Source organism: Mus pahari, chromosome 10, assembly GCF_900095145.1.
Source record: "Mus pahari chromosome 10, PAHARI_EIJ_v1.1, whole genome shotgun sequence".
Lineage (NCBI taxonomy): Eukaryota > Metazoa > Chordata > Mammalia > Rodentia > Muridae > Mus > Mus pahari.
Genome location: NC_034599.1, coordinates 91,190,092 through 91,216,995, shown reverse-complemented (window position 1 = coordinate 91,216,995; position 26,904 = coordinate 91,190,092). Strand labels below are relative to the sequence as shown.

The 26,904-nt window shown below is 41.5% G+C and overlaps 1 protein-coding gene across 3 annotated transcripts in view; it reads left to right on the top strand.

Annotated features, from left to right (window-relative positions):
• Clstn2 (calsyntenin 2) overlaps positions 1–26,904 on the top strand; it is a 585,486-nt gene that overhangs the window by 222,300 nt on the left and 336,282 nt on the right. For 2 of the 3 annotated variants that reach the window (XM_029543014.1, XM_029543015.1), the window contains exons 1-2: positions 6,096–6,137; positions 7,656–7,778. In XM_029543014.1, the coding sequence (XP_029398874.1) occupies positions 6,101–6,137; positions 7,656–7,778 (160 nt within the window). In that variant the 5' untranslated portion in view covers positions 6,096–6,100. Of the gene's footprint in view, positions 1–6,095; positions 6,138–7,655; positions 7,779–26,904 lie in introns of those variants that run through there. The other variant, XM_021206691.1, reaches the window with a different exon arrangement.

Below are 26,904 nucleotides of genomic sequence, written 5' to 3'. Positions count from 1 at the left end.
AGTCAGGCTACAAGCATTAATACCTAATTTTTCTTCCTGGGTAGGAGGTAGTTCATCCGTTTCCCAGGGAGCCAGAGTTTGGAAGCAGCGTATGAATTGTTTCTGTATGTAAATGACTTCTATGTTATGTGGATGCTTCCTGGCAGTTCAGCGTAGTGATTAGCCTGGATCCTCTGATCTCTGGCCAAACATAACTACACACATCTCTGTAGCATATTAACTGGTTTGCCCATAGCTCCCTTACCTGATATCCTCTCCCTCATTTGTCCCTATTTGGTTTATGTCCCACTCCCTCCTTCCTTCTCTCAGTCCGTCTGTTTTTGTTTCTGTCCCTGATTCTTTCTGTCCTCTCTCTTTTTCCTTTCTCTGACGTCTGTCTGTCTCAGATAATTTCATACCTATATAATATGGTTTCTGATTACTATAACCTCCCCAATCTGCCCCCTGCCACCACGATCCATTCACTTTCTCATACATCCACTACCTGCAAGCATGACATTTTTCCTGTTACTGTTGTTGGTCTGGTTCATTGTTTTATTTGGGGTTTTTCTTAAGACCTACTGACATTCACCAGGTTCATATCTGTCCATCAGAGCCTTCATCCTGGAATAAATGCTGTCTTCCTGTGTCTGGTTTGGTGCTCTGATCTTTTTCTTTAGCTCGAGTCTGTTTCTTCTTGCTTGTCCCTTTTTATGTTGTAGTTGTCATGCATTCTCTCTTAGGCTGACAGTCCTTTGAGGATAAGACATGGATTCGTGCTCCAAATAGTGAGGCTAGGTTTATACATAAAAAGATTCACCCTTTTAAGTGTTGCCCCACACATTTTGAAAAATGACCATGTAAATGCTATAACCGCCACAATCAAAATAGAAAACAACTCTCTCATCCCAGCAAGCTCCTTGTCCCATCTGTCCTTACACTTTTGCATTTCTAGAAATTTAGAGAATGACACCAACTAGCATGCAGCCTTCCTGTCTGACCTCATTCACCAATGAGTGGCTTGGAAGTTGACCTGCTTCCTCCCAGGTATCAGCAACATCTGATCTATTTATATTGCTGTGTGATTGTTCATTATCTGGACACACCCATTGGCTTTCAGTTTGACAGTCTTTTGAATAAACGCTTTATGATCATATAGAGGTCTTTTGTGTAGTTTCTGTTTGAATTTCTCAAGAGTAAAACACATAGGATTAGAATTGCTGGGTAATTTTATAAATTCAGAGTCCTAACCAAGCTGTTTGTATCACTTCATATCATATTCCACTTTTAGTAGCAACTATGAGAATCCCACTTGCTTTGAATGTGGTACTACCTCATTCACTGTAGCTTCCTGGGCAGCAGAATGCTGAGAACGGGCTGGACCTTTAATGTAAATCGAGGCTGGGTATCTCTCCATGTTCATATTTTATCTTTATATATTTATTTGATGACGGCTCTGTTTAGTTGTTGGTCATTTTTACTAGACTGTTTATCTTCTTCTTAGAGAATTCTAAATATTGTTTATATATTTTGGATACAAGCCTTTGATGTGATATGTTCTCTAAATAATTTCTTCCAGTCTGGGGCTCTACAAAATTACTTTCCCAAGGAACGATTTATTTTAAAAGAAGTTTATCATTTTATGATATTTTATCTACCAATATTATATTTTATCTGGTATGTTTCATGTCCCTTCTAGTAATCTAATCCTAGGACACTAGAGTGTTTTTTATACTTTCTTATGACAATTTTATAATTGTAATTTATGTGCATAGAGCTATGTCAGTTCTGTTTAGAGACAACTGTTATGGATGCAGTGTAGTAAGACAGAAGTTTGGTTTTAGGTGTACCAATATCTTTTATTCCGCAGGAGCATTTAATGGCAGGTCTATCCATTCCTCAATGAATCCTTTGTGGGTAGTGAATTTACCACTGAGATGTGTTTATTACTGGACTTACATCTTTCCAATGAGCTACATGCCCATCTTTTCATCAGTGCCTGCACTATCTTGATTCTGCAGCATTTCAATAAATCTGAATATCAAGTAGTGTAAATATCCCAACTTTGTTCTCTTCAAAATCATTTTGGCAATGTGTCTTTTTTTATTAACACATGGATTTTAAACTTTGATAATAAAAATTTCTGCTGGTACTTTTTAGACATTTAACTCTTTATCCCTTGTTTCATCTCCCAGGTCCTGAGGTGGTATCCATAGTTTCTTTGGCTCTATAGGTCAGTTCTGGGGACATTCAGTCATGTTTCTATTGAGACTCCCAATACATGAACACTGTCTCTACTTTCAGGCCTGTAAATACACTCAGCAGAAGCCTGAATTTTAGAGCATAGAGACCTCACACACATTTTGTCAGAGTTATTCCTAAGTGTTCTGTGGTTTTGATACTATTATAACAGTACTGTTTATTATCACTTATCCTTAGTCAGTACCCTCAAATGACACTTTTACTTTATTGTGTTGTTTTATTAACTGTGTTTCTTAGGACTTTACAGAATATACTTCTTAGGTCTCATTGGAATGTTTCAGCATATAGAGGTTTGTGTGTGTGTGTGTGTGTGTGTGTGTGTGTGTGTGTGTAAAAAGACAATTTCACCTTTTCCATTGCAAACTGATTCTTTTCTTATTTATTGCATTGGTTTGAACCACTAGTAAAATGTCACTGTGGCTGAAGAGCAGACATCCTTGAATTGTCACTGTTTATATAGAAAAGGCATCCAGTCTTTACTATTAAGCATGAAGTTAGCTTCCAGATTTGGAAACATTCTTTAGCAGATTGAGGAACCTATATAATTGTTCTTTGATAGATATATTTATACACAGATGTTGAATTTTTCTAATTTTTAAAAATAATTTCCCCATTCTACCTCAATGCTCAGAATGCTTTCTGTATATTTTATGGTGTGTGTGTGTGTCTGTCTGTCTGTCTGTCTGTCTGTCTGTCCAGGCTAGACATCTCTGAGAAGGTGAGGTCAATGTTCAGGTATGTGGAATCATAAAATGGATGGGGAGCTTATTGGTGTTTGAATGATAATTGTATTACATTTTCCTAAACTCTTTCTTGAATTTTTCATAAATGACTTGAGAAATAAACATCTCTGTTTTATAAACAGAGAATAGATAAAGGTGGAATTATTTAAAAGCTTATACACAAGCGAGTAGTGGGGATGTCCCTATTCATTTCTCAGTAGAATCCTAAGGCAATCATTAAGTTCATAGAGCAAAAGTATCTATGAAGGAGGCTACTTCCAATGTGATGCAAGGTTAATTGAAGCTTGATCCACATAATACGAGAATAAGGGGTCCATTTGATTTCCACTGAATAGATTTTGTTCTTGGAATGACCACTGAACTACTAAGAAAAAGTAATTCATTTACAATACTTGCCTTAGCTCTGTGTCTTAGTTAATATCTCGGTGATAAAACACCATGACCAATGCAACTTATAAGTAAATATTTAATTTGGACTTACAGTTTCAGAGGGTTAGAGCGTGAAGGAAAAGGATGGTGGGAGTAACAGCTGTGAGTTTACATTTTGGTCAGTAGGTAGGAATCAGAGAGAGAGAGACAGAGAGAGGGACAGAGAGACAGAGAGGATAGAGACAGAAACAGAAACATACTTGGGGTAGAATGTGTCCTTTCAAGTCTCAAAGCCTTCCCTGAGTGACACACCACCTCTAACAAGGCCACACCTCCTAATTCTTCTGAAACAGTTCTACCAACTGGAACTGGTATTATTTATTAATTAAACATTTATTAAAAACATGAATCCATAGGGAACAGTCTCAATCAAACCACGACACTATTTTTCGTTATTGGTTTGCAACCCTAAGAATTAGCTCTAGAGACAAAACATAGACATTATTTATGTTTGCATATCAAGATGAAATCATCAGACAAACTTGAAAAGAACAAAAAGATTTGAGGAAACTAGAATGTGGGGGAGAAGTCAGACAACTCCATGCATGTTTGCCTTTTTATTTTCCAAGTGGGACAGGGAAGCCTTTGTGAGTCTCAGTTCCTCTCCTGTGAAATGAGATACCAACCAAGGTAACTGTTGTGAGGATTAATGAGCCTTGGCTGGAGAGATGGCTCAGTGGGAAAAGGTACTTGCTGCCAAGCCTGAGAACCTGAGTTTGAACCACACAACTCAGGGAGTGGAAGGAGACAACGCTCTGTTGTGCTCTAACCTGTACACATGGACTGTGGCACATGCATGCCCACACATGTAGATACACTGAATAAATAGATAAATGAATAAAATGTAAAAGAGGATTAGTCAACCCATTATGCATGAAATGCCTTTAATGAAGTAGCCATCTGACTGATAGCAGCTGTGCCAGGAATAAAGGGAGGCAGACCTGTAGGTAGAAGGAAATCAGCCTCCACTGATGAAGGAGCAGCCTCCGTGTTCAAGTTAGTCTATAAGCCCCCTTCCATGAAGAAGCTATCACTGCCCAGAGGCCAAAATGAGTCTGAATAATGAAGACAGAGGTTCTGAGTCCAGCTCAGGTTATTTGAGTGACAGGATGTCCTGTGTGTGACATCATCACCTGCATCTTATAGTTGAAGGCTTTGGAACCCTGAGGGGCTCCTTGACTCACCCAGTACCACCCAGAAGTTTCTAAGCCAGAGTTAAAACCCAACACATGCCGGCACTGAGTTGGGACACAGAGGATCACAAACTCTAGGTGAGCTCCCGGTGTCTGCTCATTACACATTTCTAATGAATAGGCCCCTAGGTTTAATTAAGGAAAAGGGAGATTAATTGTTTCTCCCAACAGCTGCAAATTATTTACATTGCATTTGTGTTGATGGCTAATAAAAGAGCGGAAGGAGGATGGGGACAGCCCGGGCTGGCTGTAATTCTTACGGAGTCCATAATGAAGTGCAACTCTGAACGACAGAATATAAGAATGGATGAGCCTACTGCCCCATGCATACCTGAAATGGGCAGAGCTGCTCTCTGCTCTGAGAAGGATTCAATCAGCAGGAATGGATCTCAGGGGCTCAGACTTGAGGCTAGCTTGGCATGTATCCCTACCCCAGCAGACTGCCAGCCACTCAATCTGTGGCTGCTGGGGATTGGGTGAGAAATCGAAAGATGGAAAGATGGTGATTTAGGCGTGGTCCCCCACCAATCCTGGGACAGCTCTTAAATGAACTTTTGATGGATGATGGATTGGGAGAGGGAAAGGGCAACAGAATTAATCTCAATTCTCTGAGCTCTTGACTTTCCATGGCTATTGAAAAGTTGGTATAATCCATTACAATAACATGGTATTCTACAAACTTTTCCTGGAGAGCTGTGAACAAAGATGTACTCACCTCAAGTGGGGCAGCAATGACAGAGCAGAGTAACGATCCCAATCGTAGCTAGCCCAGTGAACTAATGAATGTATTTAGCTTACTTGCAGTACTATAAGTGAGGGAGTACTACCAGTAATGTGTGGCCCCCAAACAGTCATGTCACCAAAATCTCTTACCCCAGCATGGCTGTGTAGGTGGAATATCCCTTCATTTAGTCTTCCACTATCCATGCTAGTACTTTTAGAGACCATATGCAGCTAGGACAGGTTCTATAAGGGAATAGGAATCTTTGGTGAGAGTCTAATGACATGCCTTCAGTGAGGGAACCTCAATAGGCCCAACAAGAGGGATTCCTGAGTGTAGTCGTACCTGCTTTCATTTAGATAGTCATAGCTGTCATATTCTAAGGACAGCATTCTGCAATGTGTCTGTTAAATGTGTGAAATAATCACTGTAATTTTGTGTTTGTGAATATGTTTGGCATGTGGTGACATACTAATTTTTTTGTCCACTATGAAACGCGTAATCACCTTGAGAAAGGCACTCTTTGTGGAAACCTTTCTTTACCATTTTTACAACGATCACCCCTCTTTCACAGGTTGCTGTGGGGAAGATATATGACCACAACCTGGCCTCTATGGGGCAGAGTGTGATGGTTGGCCATAGTAGGTTGGCATCTGAATTTGTTTTTTTTTTTTTTAAGGTGCCTGCTTTGCCATCTTAATTCTGTGGGTATATGAGAAGGATTTAAAAGAAAGACTGAGAACTTCACAGCGGAAGGATCACTGTTGATGTCTATGTGGAGTGTTGACTGGAGTGGGAAGGATGATTTCTGTAAGACGAGCTGAAATGCCCTTGTAGAGATCCAAATGGCATCACAGGGACCAAAGAAAAATTAGACAACACCTTCCAAGGAGATGAATGGCTTAATGGTAGAAATTGGATATTCAACAGGGATGTATGTCTACATGTTAACATACAAAATCTTGTAACATCTTATCTCAAGCTTCTAGCCATTGTTATTCCTTGTTAGTATATTATAGTTTCTTGGCGTGTGTCCTATCTAGTACCATAAACTGACTACTTTCAGAAAACCAGAAATGTACTGTGTCACACTTTTGGATGCCTGACATCTACAATAAAAAATATTTCAAGACCATTCCGCATCTGTACTCTGGGAAATTATTAGGTGGAAACTTCCAACCTGGAAAGTACCTAGTAGCCAGTAGAAGAAGCACAACTCTATAGTTAGTTAGTTAGTGTGTGTGTGTGTGTGTGTGTGTGTGTGTGTGTGTGTGTGTGGTGCAGATACATGTCTCCTGTATGAGGAGACCAGTGGTCAAGCTTGAATGTCATTCCTTGGCTACTGTTCATCTTATATAATTTTTGCACAGGGTCCTTCATTGGGACATGGTCCTCATTTATAAGCTGGGTATCCAGCAAGTCTCAGGAATCCACCTGTCTCTACCTCCCTAGTTCTGAGATAGAAGCATTAGCTTCCATGCCTAGCAGTTTGCCCAAGATCTGATCTGAGGATCAAACAGGTCTTAATGTGCATATAGCAAGCACTTTACCAAGTGAGTTATTTTCCCAGGCCAGCTCCAATCTTTCATAATGTGTTTCTTGCATGCTTGGCTGTCTCTAGGTAAAAATTTCCCATTTTAATAGGGACACCAGTAATTATCATTGAGGATCTACCACAGTAGCTCATTTAAAAATAGATTACCTCTGTAAAGGTCTTGTTTCTAAATAAGGACAAATGTTAAGGCACTGGAGGACATCATTCCAACATAATTTTTGGATACACTGACATTAAACCTGTAGCATGTTAGATATATGTTTATGTATGCAGTTGTTCTTACACAATGTATAATTTGAATTGGTGAGTTTATTGAAGAGACATTTTAATTGATATATAACAGGCAATTTGAATAGCCTTTAATTCATCATATATATATGACACATACATAGATCTTTTATATATGCATGTGTGTTAATCTACTAATGACATCTACAGATGGACCCAGTTAAATTGAGGTCAGAATTTTCAGCACACAGTATAATATGCTGGTTTCTTGACTGATAATTAATTTTGACCAGAGACATATATTAATAGGTGACATTAGAAATTTTAACTCTTAATAGTATCTTATGTGGTGCTTATCTTATGTGGACCATGTGTGTGCTATTAGGATGTAGATACACATCTCTGAATCTTTTCTACATAACAAGTGGGTTAATGTTTATGACCTAGATTGTTGGGTCTATGATGTGGCAAATATGAAACATTGCTAGTTCTGTTTTGTATCAGTTATTCACATGGTCATCTTTTTGTTTTGTGTTGCTCTATAGTCAATAAACACAAGCCATGGATCGAGACATCGTATCACGGAGTCATAACTGAGAACAACGACACAGTCATCTTGGACCCTCCACTGGTAGCCCTGGATAAAGATGCCCCAGTGCCTTTTGCAGGTAAGATGACTGGTATCTTAGTATGCTCAGGCAGGACTCACTCTGGAGACCTGATATCAAACTTCCACAAAGCTGAGCTAGGACCTAAAAGCTGTTGTTGCTGCCCTATGTGCAGATGGCCTGTGGTTTTCATACTGTGTGTCTCTTCTCATTGCCAGTGTGGACTGGACTCTTTATCTTCTTATGGTGATTCTCCTTCACATTGCTTCCCATGGAAGAACCATGTTCATTGTTTGAGTTATTAATTTTGCTGTTTTGGTTTTCTTGGAGACGGTCCTTCTGTGTAACTCTGACTATCCTGGAACTCGCTATGTAGACCAGGCTGATCCCAACCTCACAGACCTCAGCCTCTCTCCGTCTCTGTCTTCTAAGTGTTAGGATTGAAGACTTGTGCTACATGTGCATTTTTGTTCTTCTAAGTGGGGTTAAATTGTTGATATGGTCCCTGGAGTTGGAGGAGCTGGACTGGTGAAATGCCTTGGGAGAATTTTGCTCTTAGAAGAATAGCCCATACACATGACAAAATGTGGAAATCACTGTCCCCACTAGCTACATGCCACATGGGGACTTGTATCTTGGTAGATTGGGAAGAAAAGGAAAATAAAAAGTATCAAAAAAGATTGCTAAAGGTAAGATGGGACTGTGTCCACGAGCTTCAACATGAATGTGGATTTCAGAGGAGGAATTTGAAATCAGAGTGACTTTGCCCTTTGTGCTTTTTGTCTAGAGAGATTACTTGTGTCTTCAAGGCTACTACTGCGCTCACTCTGATGTCCTGCAAAGGTCACACTGCAGAAAGGGTGTGTGTAGGACACTACACTCTCACCTGCTTTCGTGGATTTGTGTAAAGACAAGGAGAAGAGCAAAGCCTTGGGTGGGAGGCCTTAGACAAAGACTGTCTGAAGATGCCCGAATCACGAGGAATATTGTTAACATTTTATAACTGTCAAGAGAAAGACAGGAAATTTAATGAAGGTTTTCAAGACCTCTTGAAGATTGCTTTATGATCGATGGGTGCCAGGCAGGGGTTTTCACCATGATGAAGTCTATTTTTTCTGACAGTTTGTCTGCTACATTATGAGCTACTTGAGCAGAAAAAAAAAATGACTCTTTTGCACTTTCAAGAGAGATGCTCTGTGAAGGCCTTTTATTCATTACAGAACATTATAAAGTTGGGTGTGATGGGCTGGGTTAAACTCCGTGTTATGTGAAGATAAGCCCACACGCACTCCTACAGAGAGGGGGAAAGACTATTGGAAGGCTTTGTCTTAATTTTATGTAGAATGCTAACTACCAAGAGCACCTAACTGTGACCTCTGTGATGTTTAAGGTTGGGGGATCCTCAAACATCTTCCGAAGTCCCCTAACCAAATGAAACGTTGAAGTATGACTCTCGGGCCATTTTTTTTTTCCTACAAAGGATGAGATTCCATCCCTACCTTTCTTCAACAGCCTAGAAACAATCTACCTCCCATTTCTTCTGGGCATAACTAGGTTAACCAATGCATTTAACAGTGTCTGGAAATAAGAATTTTGAAGGAAATATCAGCAGTTTGGGTCATGGAACTCTTTGGTTTGGCATAGATACAACATTTAGAAACTGATAGGATTATTATAAAAATGCAAAATTCTGGTTAATCTCCATGAATCAGATCTCACATACAGAGAGCTGAGTCACAGTTTCCTCTGGCTCCTTCTGTTCTCCCTCTCTCCCTCTATCCTTCTTTCTCTCCTTCACTTTCCTGTCCCTTCCTCCTTCCCTTCCTTCTGACCCAAGAAGCAGCATTTGTCTTGGTTGATTCAGTATAGATGCTAGGTTGTCCTCCAACCTGTGATTTCTGGCCATAGCCATCTGGGTGCTGGAATCACAGATTTGTGTCATAACCCTCAATTGGTTCCCTCTTTCATCTCTGTGTGAACCCCAGCACCCACCCTTTCTTTCACAGTTTAAGCCCAGAGGCCTTTCCACTGAGCAGGGCGTAGTCTTTCCCATTCCTGTCTGTGGGGTTGACCTCTCTTTCAAGCACAACAGTGTAAATTTCTGGCTAACTCCCAGGAAGTAACGGGGTGTCTTTAGTCCCTCCAGTGCTAGGAGGTAGGGAATCCAAAGATGAGCAGTGTGTCTTACTATTTACTATGCCTACAGCTAACGGAACCCTCTGTGTGTCCGGTTGTGAGCAAGGAGCTAAAGTCTACAGCAAAGTGATCCACTCTCAACAGAGAGACCACAATAAAGACATTCAAATGCAAGCAAATCTGATATTTGAGCGTTTATAGTCATAGCAGTCTACTTAGCTTTCTCAGTTTGGGGGAGCTTACAGACAATGAAAAAATTCACCTGGAGACTCACCAAAGCATTTCTTAAGTTGAAGCCCCATCAAGCGCCTTAGACTTGAATTTGGATTTTATCAGATGTGCTCACAGTTGTTGAGACGTGTTTTGAAACTGAGGTTTGCCCCTCAGCCAAGCCCTGACTAGCTATTTCCAACCAGAGACAATTTCTATACTCCACCTGTTATTTTTGCAGCTGCCTTAAAAAGAAATCTGGCTTAATGCATCAAAATATAATCTGCCAAGCTCTTAAGAGTAAAAAATAAAGGTGCTTTTTTATTACGGTCAAAGCTATTTTTCTCAGTATTATTTATGGCCAGCTGTAAGACAGGACACAGACACTGGCCATCCATCCATGCTACAGGCATTTATTTTTAAAACATTTATCTTAAAAAGAAAATACTGAAGATTTATTTCAGATCCCTATCATTCTCATAAAATTGAAAAATTTATATCTGCCTGCTTCATCAGCCTCCATGTCAGCTGGAGCTTTTGGTTCCCCTATCCGCCACTCCTGCATTGGGGTTTCACTTTCCCTGGCCTTCTGTCTGCATCTTTGCTTCCTGTAGGTCAGGTGACCTGAGCTATATGCTCTGTGAAAGACCTTTCCTTTTAAATCACTTTTGTTCAGCGTTCTTTCTCTTATCTTTGCCTACCTTTTAGGAGTTTTAGAAAAAAAAAATATTTCTCCACAAAAAAAAAAATTCTGTTTAAAACTAATTTAGAATTATATGTCATTATAATCAGTGTTCATCTAAATAAAAGAAAAAGTACTGGCTATAGGAAACATGGAAAGTGCTAGAATGTGCATATCAAAGCGCACAGAGCTATACCTTCCCGCCGCTAGAGACTCAGCATTTCAGTAGGCCTTCTTTCAGTCACGTGTCTCTTCCTTGTTAAAATTATTATCACCTCTTGCATTTAATATTAGAATTGAGTGTTAGTTAAATAACATTAACACTGTAAGTACTCTAATGAATGTTCTAGAGTTTACCTTTTCCCTATTGACAATGTATCCATTTTTATTTTGTTGCAACCCACCTGCCCCTGAGTCTATGGACTATGTGTTTTCAACAGTACGTTTAGTTGGTCAAATATTTGCAGGCTCTTGAAATGCGTTAGAATGCTCTTCTAAGAGTTGTCTGACTTTGTAATCTTATTCACACCATCTGAATCCTCCTTCTCTGGCTCCCAAGTTGCTCACTCTAATGATGAATTGGTGACAGCCTGGCAGGGTAGCCGATTATATAACATTATCTGCGAATGAGCTAGGCTTTCCAGGGTTGTTCTTTGGATGAAATGTAAGGAATGTCCATGCCACATGCTCCAAATACATTCATGTTTCCTTCTCCAGCCTTCTCTCCATGCTCATTTTATAGAAGAAATACATAATTGGCATTGGGGTTAAGCAACTTGCCCAGAATTTTAGGATAGGTGAACCTGTTGGTTGAGACAGGAGCCTGTCTTCTCTAGGACCCCCTGAGCTCCAAGTCCCTATGATTTTGCTCTGAATCCTTGTCCTATTTGACCAGCCATGAGACTCCATTGAGACTTCAGCCAGCTCCATTAGACTTGCTTGGCTTCCTTCTCAACTCAGAGTCTGAGCTCCGTAGACTTGACCTTCTTAAGGAATCAGACACAGAAAAATTCTTAAGTAATAGTGGAAATCCTGTTCCTTGCATGACAAAAAAAATGATAATGAAAGCCAGCTGGGCACTCTGTGAACTTATTAATTTCTACATATGCCCCCACTGAGACCCGTTAGGAAACTGTGGAGACTTTTAAATTTGAAGGGAATTAGATTGCCTTTCAGAGATAATAGAAGTACTACTCATTTGTCTACATTGGGCCAGTGTGGACTTGTCTCTTGTAAGGACAGGGCTGCAGAAGATGATCAGGTGTAATTGGCTGGATTCTCAGCCTGGGTGAGTCTCTGAAGGCTGCCTAGGAAATTGTCTAGAGTATGATTTGGGCTGGTTTGATTATCTGGTTACCATGCTGAATGTCTCAAGGATTGCTCTTTCTTTCCTGGCTTACTCCATTTTGCTTCCTATTCAGTTCATTATCTGCCTTCCTTCCTACCTGTGGACCTGTCCAGGGACCTGGCTTCCACCTAGGGCTTAATAGGAGCCTAATGGCAGAGACCATCCAGGGTTTAGTCAGCCATGATCTCTTATACTAAGCAGGGAAGGCAAAGGTCATAAGCATTCATTATTTCTATTATTTTTAGATAGATCAACATCATTGTATACTTTATAATGTATAAAATATTATGTTTAGAGTCATATCAATATATTATAGACTACTTAAATTTAGCTCAGTTGCAAATACATTACCTCACATAGTATGATGTTTAGTGTTGTCGAACTGGCAAAAAGTAAAATTACCTGGGAGATGGACTTCTGAACATGTCTAAGTGAGCATTTCATAACCTGGTTAATTGAGGTCGCAGGGTCAATATGAGTGGCATGATTTCATGAGCTAAACCTTGAACTGGATAAAAAAACGAGGAAGGGAGCTGACCAGCTCACAGGTATTGTGCACTCTCTGTTTCCTGACTATGGATGTCATGTGGATAACTGTCATAAGCTCCTTTCACCCTGAGTTCACTGCAAGATGGACTGCCAATCTGGGACTGTGAGCCAAAATGAACTCTCTCTCCTTTCAATTGCTTTTGTCAGAGTATTTTATTACGGGAACAGAAAAGAAACTGAGACACAGAGTTGTCATCTTTTAGTGATAGGATATCACCCCCCAGCCCACTTTCTCCAAGAGTAATATGTTATCACAAACTATAGTCACCTTGCTCGACAGTAGAGCTCTTCAATGTATTATTTCAATTACACTGCAACTGTGCATCCTCTGGCCAACACAGCCTCAGCCCCACCAGCCTCTGGTGACCACTATTATATTCTCTACATCTGATATCAGCATTCTTTAAATTCCACCAGAGAGGGAAATCAGCTGTATTTGTCTATTTTTGCTGGCTTCTGGTCCCTTATGAGACACACACGTTTTTTTGCATTTAGACTGTCTGCACTTGCTAACTTTATAATCTCAGAGTTGTTGCTAAACTCGTCCAAGGGAACGCTCATAATGGAGGCATTCATAACACCTACTCCTGGGATTAATCTATGGATATAATTAGATATTAATGAAAACTGCCCGGAGCCCTGTCTGGAAGCCAGAAAATGTCCAATAAATCATAGTTGTGTTAGTCATCACCGTGGCGATGATGAGGATCATCAGGGCAATTGTGATTCCTGTAATCGCCAATAAGCCACAAGTGTTTGCTTCCTCTCTGGTTGATTACAATGGTGCAATTATAATCTGTGATGTTGATGATAAAAGAAAGGGGAAGCACCAGTCTAGCGTCTGTTCTGAGGCTCGTTATAGTCACCCAATCAGACTGTTGTCTCAGTTCCTTAGTGGCACGGCAGTGTGGAAATGGGCAGGTAAATTATAGTTCGAAGACTGTACAGCTCCATAGATAAATATTAGCTAGCTGGGAATGAATATTCGTATAGTCCACCCATAATTTATCCCAGTAGAATAACCTATTGCAAGCTACATTTTCAAAGAATTGCAAACCATGTACCCTTTTATTATAAATGCACACATACACATACATGTGCCTGTCATCCAGCTGATGGCAATTCAGTTCACACTAGCTTGTGAAGAGGGAGACCCACTCTTACGGTTCTGTTTTGCAAGCAAAGAAACGGAACTTTAGGAAGCCTCATGAATGTCTCGGGTTCATCTCCCTAAGTCCAGGCTCTCAGGCCTCAGGTCTTACCTTCTGTCCACTCTGTTAGCTGTCCATTGTGGGAGGCTGATATTACTGACTTTAGATGATATGTATGGCATCAGACACAGGTTTACTAAATGTTGATCACAGGATATGTTGTTCCCTTTTAACTTCTGTTTGTTCATTTGTTTGTTTTGATCATTGGAGAAGAAACATTAGGAGGTTCAAATTATCACCAGCACCTCCTTTACCTCTTGGTAAAACAGGAACAGGATTTATCACAGAGCCTCCCATAAACAACCACATTGAACTAAAGTTTTAATAGCATTCTATTGTATTTTAGTTAGGCCAGTTTCTATGGAAGTAAATATTACTGCTATTCATTTCTGTCATTTTTGTTTTAAACAATCATTGAGGGGTTTTAAAGCCAACTTATAGAAAGATTAAAGCAAATATGTTTTGGTGGCTTACAGAAGCATCACAAGTCAATCAAGAGGTCTGGGACAGAAAGAGACATGATGGATAAACTTCATCTCGAGGGGCACCCTCATCTGGTGTGTTCAGGAGTGGCTGCTGGGCCCAAGTCATCCTGAGTCTATGTTACTCTGACCCTGCAGCCTTTAGTCCAAGCAGCATAGATGTGTGTGTGCATCAATAATTAATGAAAAATAAGTCTCTTTCTGGAGTAAGTGGCTTCAGCCACATGTTACACCTTATCTTTCACTGCCAAGAACTGAGTTCAGACCTATCTGTAGTCCACAGTCGGGACCACCTCTTCAGACCTCACAGAAATGAAATCTAGAATAAGACAGGAAAATGTGAATCATACAAACATTTATTTAGTCATCCCCCTATTTAGGGCTGAGTAAGTTGTTTTCAATAATTTTTTTAATAAAGAAAATAATTCTTCCATTGTCAACTATATGAAATGATTTTCTTAAATAGACCTAATGGGTTTCATTTGGGGCTTTTAGTTCATAAAGAGTGAATGAAGCAGATACCTTCTTTCAGCGATGAGTTGTGGTTGTGCACTTAGGAAAGATGGAGCACTCACATTCTCCTGCACCTGGAGGGAGCACCATACCAAAGTCCTCAGAGCCTCAGACCTCCTTCCCTAGGACCAGGTTTTCAGCCTTAGTGCAATAACTCTGATCCAAGGCTTCCAGATTTATACAGGAATAATATAAACGTTGCTTTTAGGACCAACATAATTGAGTAGTAATGGGAACAGCTGACTGTAAGTAGGATACAAGACCTGGCCACGGTGGCACTTGTGATCTCTGGGAAGAGCGCAATGGGAAATCCATCTGTGGCCCTCCAGTGTCATCAAAGCCCTTAAGGTGGTCATATTCATGAGCCTGGCAGTGTGAGAGCTTTGGGTTCCTACCAATCAGGAAGGGAGGGTGACCCCCCGTGTGCCGTCAGTGTGGGATAAAGTACAGATCTGACAGTTCTTTTCTTTGAACTTCTGGCTTGGCAGCTTCCGGCCTTGACAGGGATGGGTATGAGAGTGAGGGCGTGTTTGGGGACTCTTCCTGTCTATCCCCACAAAACGCACTGTACTCTCCCCAGCCGTTCATCTCGACAACGCTAGTTTCTCTTTGTTAGCTGCTGATGACTGTCAGAAGGAGGCAGGGTTCCATTCCAGTGCAGGGCCCATTCACAAGTCCTAGTACTTGCAGCCTTTGCCTGAGTGGGGGCGAAGTGTATTATCCTACAGAGGACTGTGAGTGATACCCGCTATGGAAGAGATGTGCCTGGAGAGAGGGACGTGCTCTAGACCTTATGTAGTCTGAGCGTTTGAGGTCTTTGCCCTGACTGTTTCTGGAATAAATCCTTCCAAACCCTTTCTCATGTGTTTCCCTATTTTACTTCCCCATCAGTTTATCCCAGGGTCCCTGATGCTGCCTGTCTGTGTAACCTCTGCCACTATGTAACCTTAGGTGTTTTTGCCTTTTTATTTCTCTTCTGAAGGCAATTAGTAAATTTTCAGTATGGCAGCTTAGTCTCTCTGAACTTCATTTGGATGGCCCATTTGTACCTTCCACTCCTGTTCTATGCCAAACCCTGGCACCCACATCATCCCTATGGGGCTCTGGCTCAAGACAGTGTGCTGGTATTAGCTTCATATCTTTCTGGGTCGAGTGGGCCAAGGTGGGTTCCAGAGTGGGAAAGCTTTAGGGAAACTGAGGGGGCTGTTCTCTGAGACTGCTGGAAACTCAGAACCAGGATGCAGTGGAACAATCAGCCAGGGAAGCAAGAGGGTGTAGGTTTCAAACACACCAGATGCATCCAGAGGGTTCTGAGTCTGACTTGCGGAGAAACAAGGGAGGGATTGTGGATCTGGAACACTAGCCACGAAGAAGCTTACCCAGGTGCTCTTGGCCTTTTGAACCAGGAGATCACTATGTGGTCCTGGCTGGCTTTGAACTGGGAATCTTCCTGTCTCCACTTCTTGCATACTGCTCATGTAATAGGCATGCACTCCCTAACCCAGGACCTTCTTAAAGGGGAGACTTTGGCTAAATCCTACTTAGGTTGAACTCATGTTTAAGGACTATCAGTGAGTACTAGTTCCCATTCTCCTAAATAGGTTGAGGATGCATTCAGGAAGACAACCTACCCTAGTTTGCCTGGGGCTGAAGAGTGTCCTGGGATGTGGGCTTATCAGCTAAAATTGGGAAGGAAGAGATAAACCATGGTTGAAACCAGGGTTTTCTGGGAAGAGTGACATGGTATTTCAGAATAAGCTTCTTGAGCATCGCCCTAGGAGACAAGTTGAGAGAAGCCTTTGAATGTAGAAAGTCCATGTTTTCTGGGACCCTGCGTTAATGACGGTTCTATAGTAAAACAAGAGGAAATGTGAACAGTGAGATAAAGGCAATGGCAGGAGTGCTGCCAGCTCACGTGGTGACCCTGCAAATTGGAGACAGGTGTTCCTTTTTACAAAGGAACTGTCTCACTCCACAGCACACAGCTTAGTACGTGAAGAGAGAGACAGCTCCTGTATGTCCCCCTTGGTCCTGTATCCTCATACGGAGAACAACTTGCACACAACTGCACTGAAAAAAAATTGGCCAAGGCTTACTGTTACTCTATAGCATACACTGTGTTTACAAACCCTGCATCATTTAAGTTTTACAGCGATCCTCTAAAATAGGCACCATTATTATCTCTATTTTATAGGGTAGACTGAGGTTAAACTGGATTATACAGTTTGCCCAGGACACAGTGGTAATGAAGTTGTAATTCTAGCCCAGATGTCTCAGTTAAGTACTGCTATATTGCAGCCGCACCAAAACTTAGGAGCCACACGACAGCAGCCATTCATCTCTGCTCATTACCCTGTCTGTTAACTGGGCATCTCTGCCAATCTGAGCTTGGTGCAGCTGATCCTTTCTGGATGTGTTTAAGGGTCCATAGGAAGCCAGTGGCTGTGAGAGGCTAGTTTAGGGGGGGCTACAGCTATGATGGTACAGGTCTCTATGTATTCTTTTAGTAGGCTCTTGAGAGGTAAAAGGACTGGCTTAGTTAGGGTTTCTATTGCTGTGACGGAACACCATGACAAAAAAAAAAAAAAAAAAAAAAAAAAAAAAATTTGGGGAGGAAAGGGTTTATTCAGCTTACATTTCCACCCTGTTTTTAACCACCAAAGGAAGTCAAACAGTGCAGGAACCCGAAGGCAGGAGCTGATGCTGAAGCCATTGAGGGATGCTGCTTAGTGGCTTACGTCCCATAGCTTGCGCAACCTGCTTTCTTATAGAACCCAGGACTACCATCCCAGGGATAGAACTACTCACAACAGGCTGAGCCCTTCCACATTAATCACTAATTAAGAAAATGCCTTACAGCTGGATCTCACGGAGGCATTTTCTCAACCTGAGGCTTCTGCCTTTCTGAAGACTAACTTGTGTCAAGTTGACACACAAAACCAGCCAGTACAAGAATACACACGTACAAGCAGATCTCAACAACTTGTCTGGCAGCCTCTTCCTGTCTTACTAGCTTAGACAAGTCTCATGTCCACTCCTAGAGTCAGTGTCCAATTGGAGTACAAGGAGATGGATGACTTCAGACTCATGAGAATTGTTCCACCATAACCTACCACCAAGCCACTAGTATTTAAAACCTTTCTGCATGCTAAGTACACTGTCCTCTGTTCTAGAATCCCAGAAGGCATATCCAGTCATAGATGCAGGCCTGGCCCAAGATTTTCAGATCCTCATATTTGGATATAGCCAATCTTAATTCATAGGCCTGTGAACCCTTTAGGAGACAGAAATCCTCAGTTAACACTCCCATTCTAGGTGGTATTAGAGGGAAACATACAGTGACCATTAGAAGTTCTAATATCTCTTCTCTATCTCCTGAGATGTCTAAGCCTCATCTCTTGAGAAGCAAAAGAAGCCAATGAAAACCATATAGTAGCATGGCCACATCTGGAGCTCCGTGTGGGCCGCAGAAACATCTGGGTCTATAGAGGCTCAGCTAAGTGAACAGCATAGAGGCGCATGAGCCAGGAGTTTGAAAGCATGAAGGAAGTCCTCTTTAAAAGCTGTAGCGAATGATCATCACAGCAAAATCAATGACTGAAAATCAGTTCTGACTGTCAATAATCGGGCTTAATAGCCCTGTTTACAAAGCTAATACCAATTCAGATATCTGCTGTAGAATCCATGCCACAGCATACTGCAGTGGTCATATTGAGTAGGCCTGGCAATGGAGCTCACCACAGTTATTAATTATGAATAGGCTTTTGTAAGGTCAATGATTTTCCTTTGAGTAGAAGTTTTGGACTTGTGGACACAAGTTCCAAGTATCTCAGGCTTGTTTGAGACCCACATCAAAGGACAGGAGTACAGGCAGACATTTATAGTTCATTCTGCTTGGCATTGGACTGAGGGTGAGATCACTGAATACTTTGGCGTGAGTTCAGGGCTTGATTTTATTATCTTGTAGCTGCCTGTAATCACAGATGAGGCATCAAAGGCCAGCTGTCCCCCATGAACCTTGACAGTCTATATAAACTAATTACTTTTTTATGAGCCACCTTTTCAGAATTTTGAAGAGAGGGCCTATTAAGCCAAGTTCAATATGCTCTCCAAACTTTAAAAGTTATTATTATTTATCTAAGTTCCTGCAGAGTGCCATGGTAAATGACATACTTGGCAGCACTTGGCTTGGGTGGCCATGAACTTATTGAAAAACACAATATTCTCTCTCTCTTTTTTTTTTAATGGAAATATGAATGCTCCTGTGGCAGGGATTCACTCTGCACAGGGATGGTATTAATGAGGCAAGGAAGAAAGGGCAAAGATACATCTGGAACATGCCAAACCTGTTCTCCTAGATCCACTGGACTGTCCACATTGCTCCTTACCCCTCAATGCACCACACACAATCCATCATTTATCTCATGTCTTTCTTCAAGTCCCTAAAGGAGTTAGCTATGAGCCACACAGCACCCCAATGGAACCTGCACCTCTGTGGTCACCTGGGCCTCTTCTCAGCTGTCCCTGGTTGCCATGCATCTGCCACATGGCTGCGTGGACTGATCTGCCTCTTGGAGATAAGACTTAATGCCAGCCCCTCATGTGGTGGGCTGACTGTGAGATTTGAGGTGTTTTCCATCCACTCTCCCACTGGTGGTTATGTTCGACCTTTGGGTGTTTATTACTACAGAGCTGTCCTCACTGGTTCACCTTGATGCTCACCTTCCCTTGGATCATGCCATGCAGAGAGCACTGAGTCACACTTCCCTTAATCACAAGTCTTCCTGGGGAGCCAGGAGACAAAGATACTTCTCTTCTAGCCATCTCTTCCCTGTCCGTGTTCCCATGGAGAGCTACTCCATGCCAGCCCCTGGTAGTCCTGTTCTTTGTATGTAAACACAAAGGCTGTCCTCCATCCCAAGGTGAATAATGCACCTCCCAGGCCTGAGGTAGGAGTAGTGTGGACACATTCAAGCTTGGAATGTCCTGGGCTAGTAAACTTGCCCTCAGACACTCCCTTCTTGGCTACTCATATGTACCTTCACTTCCCAATCTTGTACTTATGCAAAGCGTTCTCTTTGCTCTCAAGTTCAGATGGTCCGGCCCCCACAGAGTTTCCATTACACCTAACTCATCTTCTTCTCTCACATCAGTGAAAGAAATACCAAAATTTGATTAACAGGCTCCTGAGACACCTGGTATCTAGCCTCTAAGAGCTCATAGGATGAAAGTGACAATCTGCCCTGTATCAGACTCCCACTTCCATCCTACCCAGGACTTGATCCTGTTCTGCACTGATGTCATGTGAAGTAGTCTCTTCTCCCCAGGCAAGACCCACATGGTCCGCACCTCCCGAAGTGCTCACCTCTGACTCAGCACTTGCACATGAACCTGTGGTTCTCTGTTCACAAGCCCTCCTTCTCCCTGGTCTTGAGCAGGAGGCTCTGAGTTGGTGCTCAATGATTGTTGGGTGAATGGCAGAAAGACAGCTTGACTTACCACAAAATTTAAACTGACCCGTAACCTTATCTTATTGTCTCTGATGTGTTTATTCTTGGCCTCAGCCTCAGGTTCTGCTACTTTCTGTGCAATCTGTTTAACTGTCTGTTCTTCCTACCAGGTCAGGCTTGCTTATCTGTAAAAGTCCTAGCACAACCTCTAGATTAGATATTTTCCGTAAATTTTGGTTTAAGAACCAGTGGCTTGCAACCCAGTTTTCAATAGCATAGGGGTAGGGGGAAGAGATGGCCGTGGGATTCAGGGAGGGGCCATCTGTGTTACTGAAGTTCACTTTGCAAGGCTCAAAGCTGACTCACAAGCAATGCCTCCATAGCTACTGAGTTTTCTAGAACAATTCTACCATGACTGGAGTGTCCAATAAAGGTAGAGCTAAGGGAGAACTGAGATGGAGGGGCCTGTGGTGACCAAAGAGAAAACAACTCAACAGAACAGATTGTTGCCTTGCAGCAAGGAATAAGTATTTGCAAAGAAGGGATTTTAAAGTTAAGGTGTTTTGAGATAATAGTAGATTGTCATGAAGCTGTGTGAAGGTGAATAAAGAGCCTGTGTGTTCTTTGGGTAGTTTGCCTGCTGCTCACATCTTGTAAAGCTATATCATGGAATCACAATGAAGACATTGACATGGATTGCAACCAAGATCTAGAACATCTCTGTGTTACCTAGAAACAGCTACCATGCTCCCTTCCTCCCCACAACTCCTCGCTACTATTCTTATTTTGTTCCTTAATAATTTCAGATGTTATGTAAATTAAATCCCGTAATAAGCAACCCTTTAAAATTGAATTTTTAACTTTGCATCTTTCTCTGGAAGTTAATTTTAGCTATTGTTCCAGCCTTTTTATCATGCACTAATATTCCATTGCAAGATATATCACAGTTTATTTAACTGTTCATCTGATAAAGTAAAATAAGACTATGAGTGTGGTGTGTGTGTGTGTTTCCTTTGAGAATTTCATACAAGTATGCATTATGTTTTGATCATGTGATCTTGGTTTTGTTTTGTACATGTTTTATTTATAGTTTTGGCACATATGGTATATGTTCATGAAGGAAATTGTCTATAGTTTTTCATTGTGTCCTTATCAGGTTTATATATCAGAATAATTCTGGCATCATAGAATGAATTTGATAGTATTTCCTTTTTATTGATGGGGTATCTCTTTTAGTTTGATTTCAGGATCTTCTTAGTGAACTGCCCATTCTCAGGGGCCCAGTCTGGGGTATCATGCTGAGAAGAGAAAGCAAACTGTTGTGACAGCAACAGTATCCGACAGAACAAGATACAGAAATAGAAGTACACTTAAAATGGATGAAAGCCTACTAATGCACTGCCAATGACCACGGAAAAGAAAATGTAAAAATAGAGTAGAATGTGGTATGAAGACAAAATTATTTATGGTAAGCATAGAAATAGTGAATGAGATAAAGTGAAATGGATAAAGATCAGAGAAATGGGGGGAAAAGCAAGATCAGACAAAAGGACACTCAATGATGAAGAACAGAGAAGATGGATAAGAAAGAGTGAGAGATATTTAAAAAGCGAGGTTAAAATATTTCCTAGTAATAAAAACTCACAAACAAAAGTAGATGAAAAATAGGAATAAAGATATCAAAGTTTCAAAAATATAAGTTAAAATCAAAATCTTCCTAAAAAATATTAAAAGGAAAATGGGGAAATTTAAAGGATGAAAAATAGATTGTACAGTAATTAAAAATTGTAAACAAAGTTAAATATATGTAAAAAAAAAAAAGAATATAAGTGAAAACACAAAAGGTTTTTAGACAAATAAGAGAGAATCAAAACAGGAAGCAGATGCTTCTTTCTGGGCTCCTGAAAATCAGAGTTCTCTGGGTCAACGGGGTGAGGAAGGACTATTGAGCTGGTGGACTCATCTTTGCTGTGACTTATACAGATGCTGAGACTGTACAGGACAAGTCTCTGGTGCCTGCTAGAACTTTACTCTTTAGTAGCCACCCCTCCCGCCTTGCATACAAGAGCCCAAGGCTACCTACAACCCGCTTTGTGCTCTGTGGTTCAGGTACATCCTCCTATCCTCCAGAGACTCCTAAACTTCGAGCTTCATAAGTCAGGAAGGATAAGGAAGTTCTTAGGGATCTCTCTTAGGATTCCTTTCTGTATGTTCTTGGGGCTTTGTTCTGTTGGTTTAATTTTCTGTCAAAGACTCACACTCAAATAGCATTCCATTTCAGATTCAATTTTAACATATGAATTTTGAGTATTCAGTCTACAGAGGTTAAATAATTAAAGGCTTTGTGCAATCTTATCTCCTGTCTATCGATGTCTTTTCTTAATTCAGCATGAAATGGTTATTTCTTGAAAAATGAATGGTTTTATCAGACGTTTTAGATTATGATGTGAAACTGTGGGTTTTATTTACACCTTTTTTATCAGCTTTTATTGTAAAAGTTGCTTCATTAATGGAAGGGTGGGTTTGCCACCACCTTACTGACCCCCAAGACTTCTAAGCTTCCTGCTTAGCCTTTATTAACATGAGGATGGACCGGTATATGTGTGGAAGCAGGTGGCTCTTCATTACTGCTAAGTGTGATAGGAGTCGTTGTCTTTTCTAAACTTTTTATTGATTCCTTGTGTGTTTATATCATGCGCCTCAATCCCACTCACCTCCCTGTCTCTTAATATCTGCACTCTGCCATTGAAAGCTACCTTGTGAAAAAGAAAACCAAAGACAAATATAATAAATAATAAACAAAACAAAACATAAAAATACCTATTTGTGGAAGCTGTAGTGTGTTACAGTGTGTCCCACAGTACATCCTTTGGTCCATACACCTTTATTTGCAAATGTTCATTCCAATGACATTATTCTAGCTCAAAGCCTCTGGCTTCTGCTACACCACCAATATTGGGTCCTCACTGGGATTCCTCTTGAATATACTATTGTTGCCCTGTGTCATGGAGATACTGCAGCTTTGGTCTATAAGACCAGCTCTTTCCCATGCCCCAGAAGTTCATAAATGAGGCAGATGTTGGGCTGGGTTAACACAAAGACTTGGATCTCAGCCTGCGTGGTAGCTGCCAGCTCTCCGGCACCTGCACCACCGGGGCAAGCTCTCCAGCTCTGCCCTACAAGCTCACTCAGCGCTGCTGCTGTCAAGGTCGGCTCGCCTGCTTCCATGCACTCTGGGCCAACCCACCCACACCGTCAGAGCCTTCTCTACTACGCTGACCACACACCATAGAACCGACTCTACCAAGTGCTACAGTCATTGAGGGGTTGCGCCAGCTCTCCTGCTCTCACACCCTCAGTGCTGGCTCACTTGCACCTTTGCGATCAGGTTCAGCTCTCCTGCACTGCCCATGTGAGGTACAGGGCCCACTCTTCCAAGTACTGCAGCCAGTGAGGGGCAGGGCCAGCTCTCCCAACTGCCTCGGGCAGAAAGGCTCCACCCTGTCTGGAAGTTGAGTTGTTTTTTTTTTTTTTTTTTTTTTTAAATATGGTCTCAGTCATTCTGCAATGATGGTAGCTCCACTATCTGGGCAATGTTAACAGCCTTGATTTCTCACTGAGCCTTTCCTGATATCAACCTAGCAATCTAGAGGAAATTAGAGCTGGTCATTCCTGCCTTGCAAAAGTGAATATCCAGTTCCTCCATGTAGTTTTCATTGCCCATAGCAGGATCTTCATTACCAACCATGGAGGATAAATGTTGCCTCTCTTTACTTGACCCTCTCTGACACTACCAGTTAGGTGTGAGGAAGTTTTGATCTCTGCCCAGCCTTTGATGGCCGAATGTCCTTACCTACTGTTTATCTGAGGAAAGTAGCTGTTATCAGAAAACATTCCTTCCTGATGCACTGCTCATTCTAAGTCCTTTAGCTTGGGAGAGCAACTTTTCTTTTCTTACCTTGTTCCTAAACATACCGATGTTTCTACATTGCTGACTTCTTCACTCAGAGCATGTGAGCCTAGAAGAAAACCCAGGAAGCTTGGCATTGTGTTACTTTTGGGCTTCAAGAATGTTCCCTAAATAACAGAGTTTCTCCTCTCCAAATTTAGAGTCTCCTTGTGTTATTTTATTTATCTCCAATTTTCAGTGCTTAGTATAAAAATTAAGTTTAAAATGTTGTTTTTCATACAGATAGGTAAGACCAAGACTGCTACTTCTGATCGTGTTCCAAAGTCACAAATTCGGAAATGCTTCCAAACATTTTGAAGAAAAAATAATGCAGTCACACCTGTAATGCACTGTGTAGCCAGTGTGTGGGTAACACCACACTGCATAATGAATTTGTCCTCAGGCCATCAGTCTGTGTTCTAGGATTTAAGCCACAGAGACGCTGTGAACTGGATATATTTGGATGTTTGCACACTCTAAACAGTAGGTTTTCTCTATCTCACATTTACTCATTTGTATGAAATTATTGACTGTATACTTCAGATTAACTACAGTGATGATAAATGGGCAGGAGCTTACACCACATAGCAAGCAAGACCCATTCTTCTGAGGTAGATTCACAACCAGATTGGACTCTATGGGCAGCTCCCTAGGTGGCCACTTTTCTACTTATGGTAAATTTTTATATCCGTTTCTTCAAGCAATTGTTTGTGTTGTCAAAGAATAACATGGGTCAACTGTGCTGTCTCTAGTGTCATCTACAGGGCTGGTAAATTGGGTTCTGGAATCGAGTCCTGTTTTTACTGCCGTCCATTACCAGAGATTGCAGAATAATCCCCAATCTTACTGAAGAGAAATGAAAATGAGGGATCCAGGGTCACAGGACTGAATGCCAACAAAATCTAAGAGGCTGAGGCCAGGTATAGGGCTACAACGAGAATGTCACTTCCTGGCAACCCTTGGAGATGGGTTAATGACTACGACATTTACCTTAGCATAGTCTTGCTTGAGCAGACCAAGGTTTCTAGAATGGGCTGGATAAAAGGGGAAAGGAGGAAGGACTAAACACAGGAATTCTTAGGCCCATGCTTCTTTGACCCTTGGGGTCATCAGAGTGAGTTCGAGGTAATCTGTCCAGGCTGTGACATGCATATGTAACTTTGAGTACTCTGGAGTTGTAGCCAGCTTATAATACTGAAAGTGGGGTTATAAAAGGAGTGGTCAGGCCCAGCAGCCCCACCCCACCCTCCTGTACTGTGCTGCACTGAACCTTGGAGCCTCTAAACACCCATTGTGTAGAGGAAAGCCAGTCCTGTGCCCCATGCTGGTTATGTTTTTTTGTCAACTTGACACAAGCTAGAGTCATCCAGGAAGAGAAAACTTCAACAAGAAAATGTCTCCATCGGATTGACCTATATACAAACCTATGGGACATTTTCTTGTTAGTGATTGATGTAGCCCACTATAGATGGTGCCATCCCTGAGCAAGTGGTCCTGGGTGGCAAAAGAACTTCTGCTGAATAAGCTATCCAGAAGAATCCATTCCTCCATGGTGTCTTCTTCAGTTTCTGATTCCAGTGTCCTTCCTTGATGCTCTGTCTTCCTTTGATGATGGACTCTGATCAGGAGGTGTAGGCCAAAGAAACCCTTTCCTTATCAAGTTGCTCTTGTTCGTGGTGATCACCACGGCAACAGGAAAGCCAACTATGACAACCCCAGATGTGAAGTTCCTGCTGATATTCATGTAACAAGGTGTGATTTACAAGAGCAACATGGTCATTTTGTTTTTGAAAAGCATTACTGCTCTTTTTCTCACACCAAGGCCTTTCCCACCTCAAAACCTTGAAATCTTTAGAGATGCCTGGTTCTTTTACATTTTTATGTCTTTCTGAAATAAAAAGAGTTGACTTACTCAGCATGGAAAAGGATGATAAATACTAATTGAATTTTACTTTGCAGAATCCTGCAGCTGGAGATAAAGAAGCTTAAAGACATCGTGAAAACAAACAAATAGCACATAGTTGGTTTTTCTATGTGGGCAAACAGGGCCCAGCCTGGCTTGAGAGCAGTCCTCTTTCCCTTAAATGTGAGAAGGGCAAAGCCTCTGCTCACCACTGACAAGCTAGCTGTCCCCACTAGGAAGTGATTGTTCAGTGGTATTTTCAGCAGACTGCAGAGTGGAGACAGCACTTGCTAGATACAGATAGGCTGGACCTTGGTATCAGGCTATTACATCTCATAAAAGCAATAAAAATAATAGCTACTGCCAGCCTTCTGTGTGTCTGGCACTATCCCAAAGGAATGGCACACATAATTTCATTTATATTCACCAGCCATATGAACTTGTAAAGGCAGCAGCTTGCTTGCTTTAAAGATAAGGAAACCTAGGCTTTGAGAGCAAGCAAGCAGGGCTTACATGCCTTACTGTAGTCACATGGCAGATACGTTTAGAGCTACATTTCTGAAAGATTGGCATCATCCCTTATGTGGATCACTTTTTCTCATCCAGGGGTGATTTTCCCCCCTCAGAGGTGACCTAACAATGTCCAGAGACACTCTTTGTTGTTACAATTGGAGTTTGCTGTGGTACCTATCAAGTGATGAGCAAGGATGCTGCCCAGTGCCTTGTACAATGTAGACAAGCCTCCATCTCACA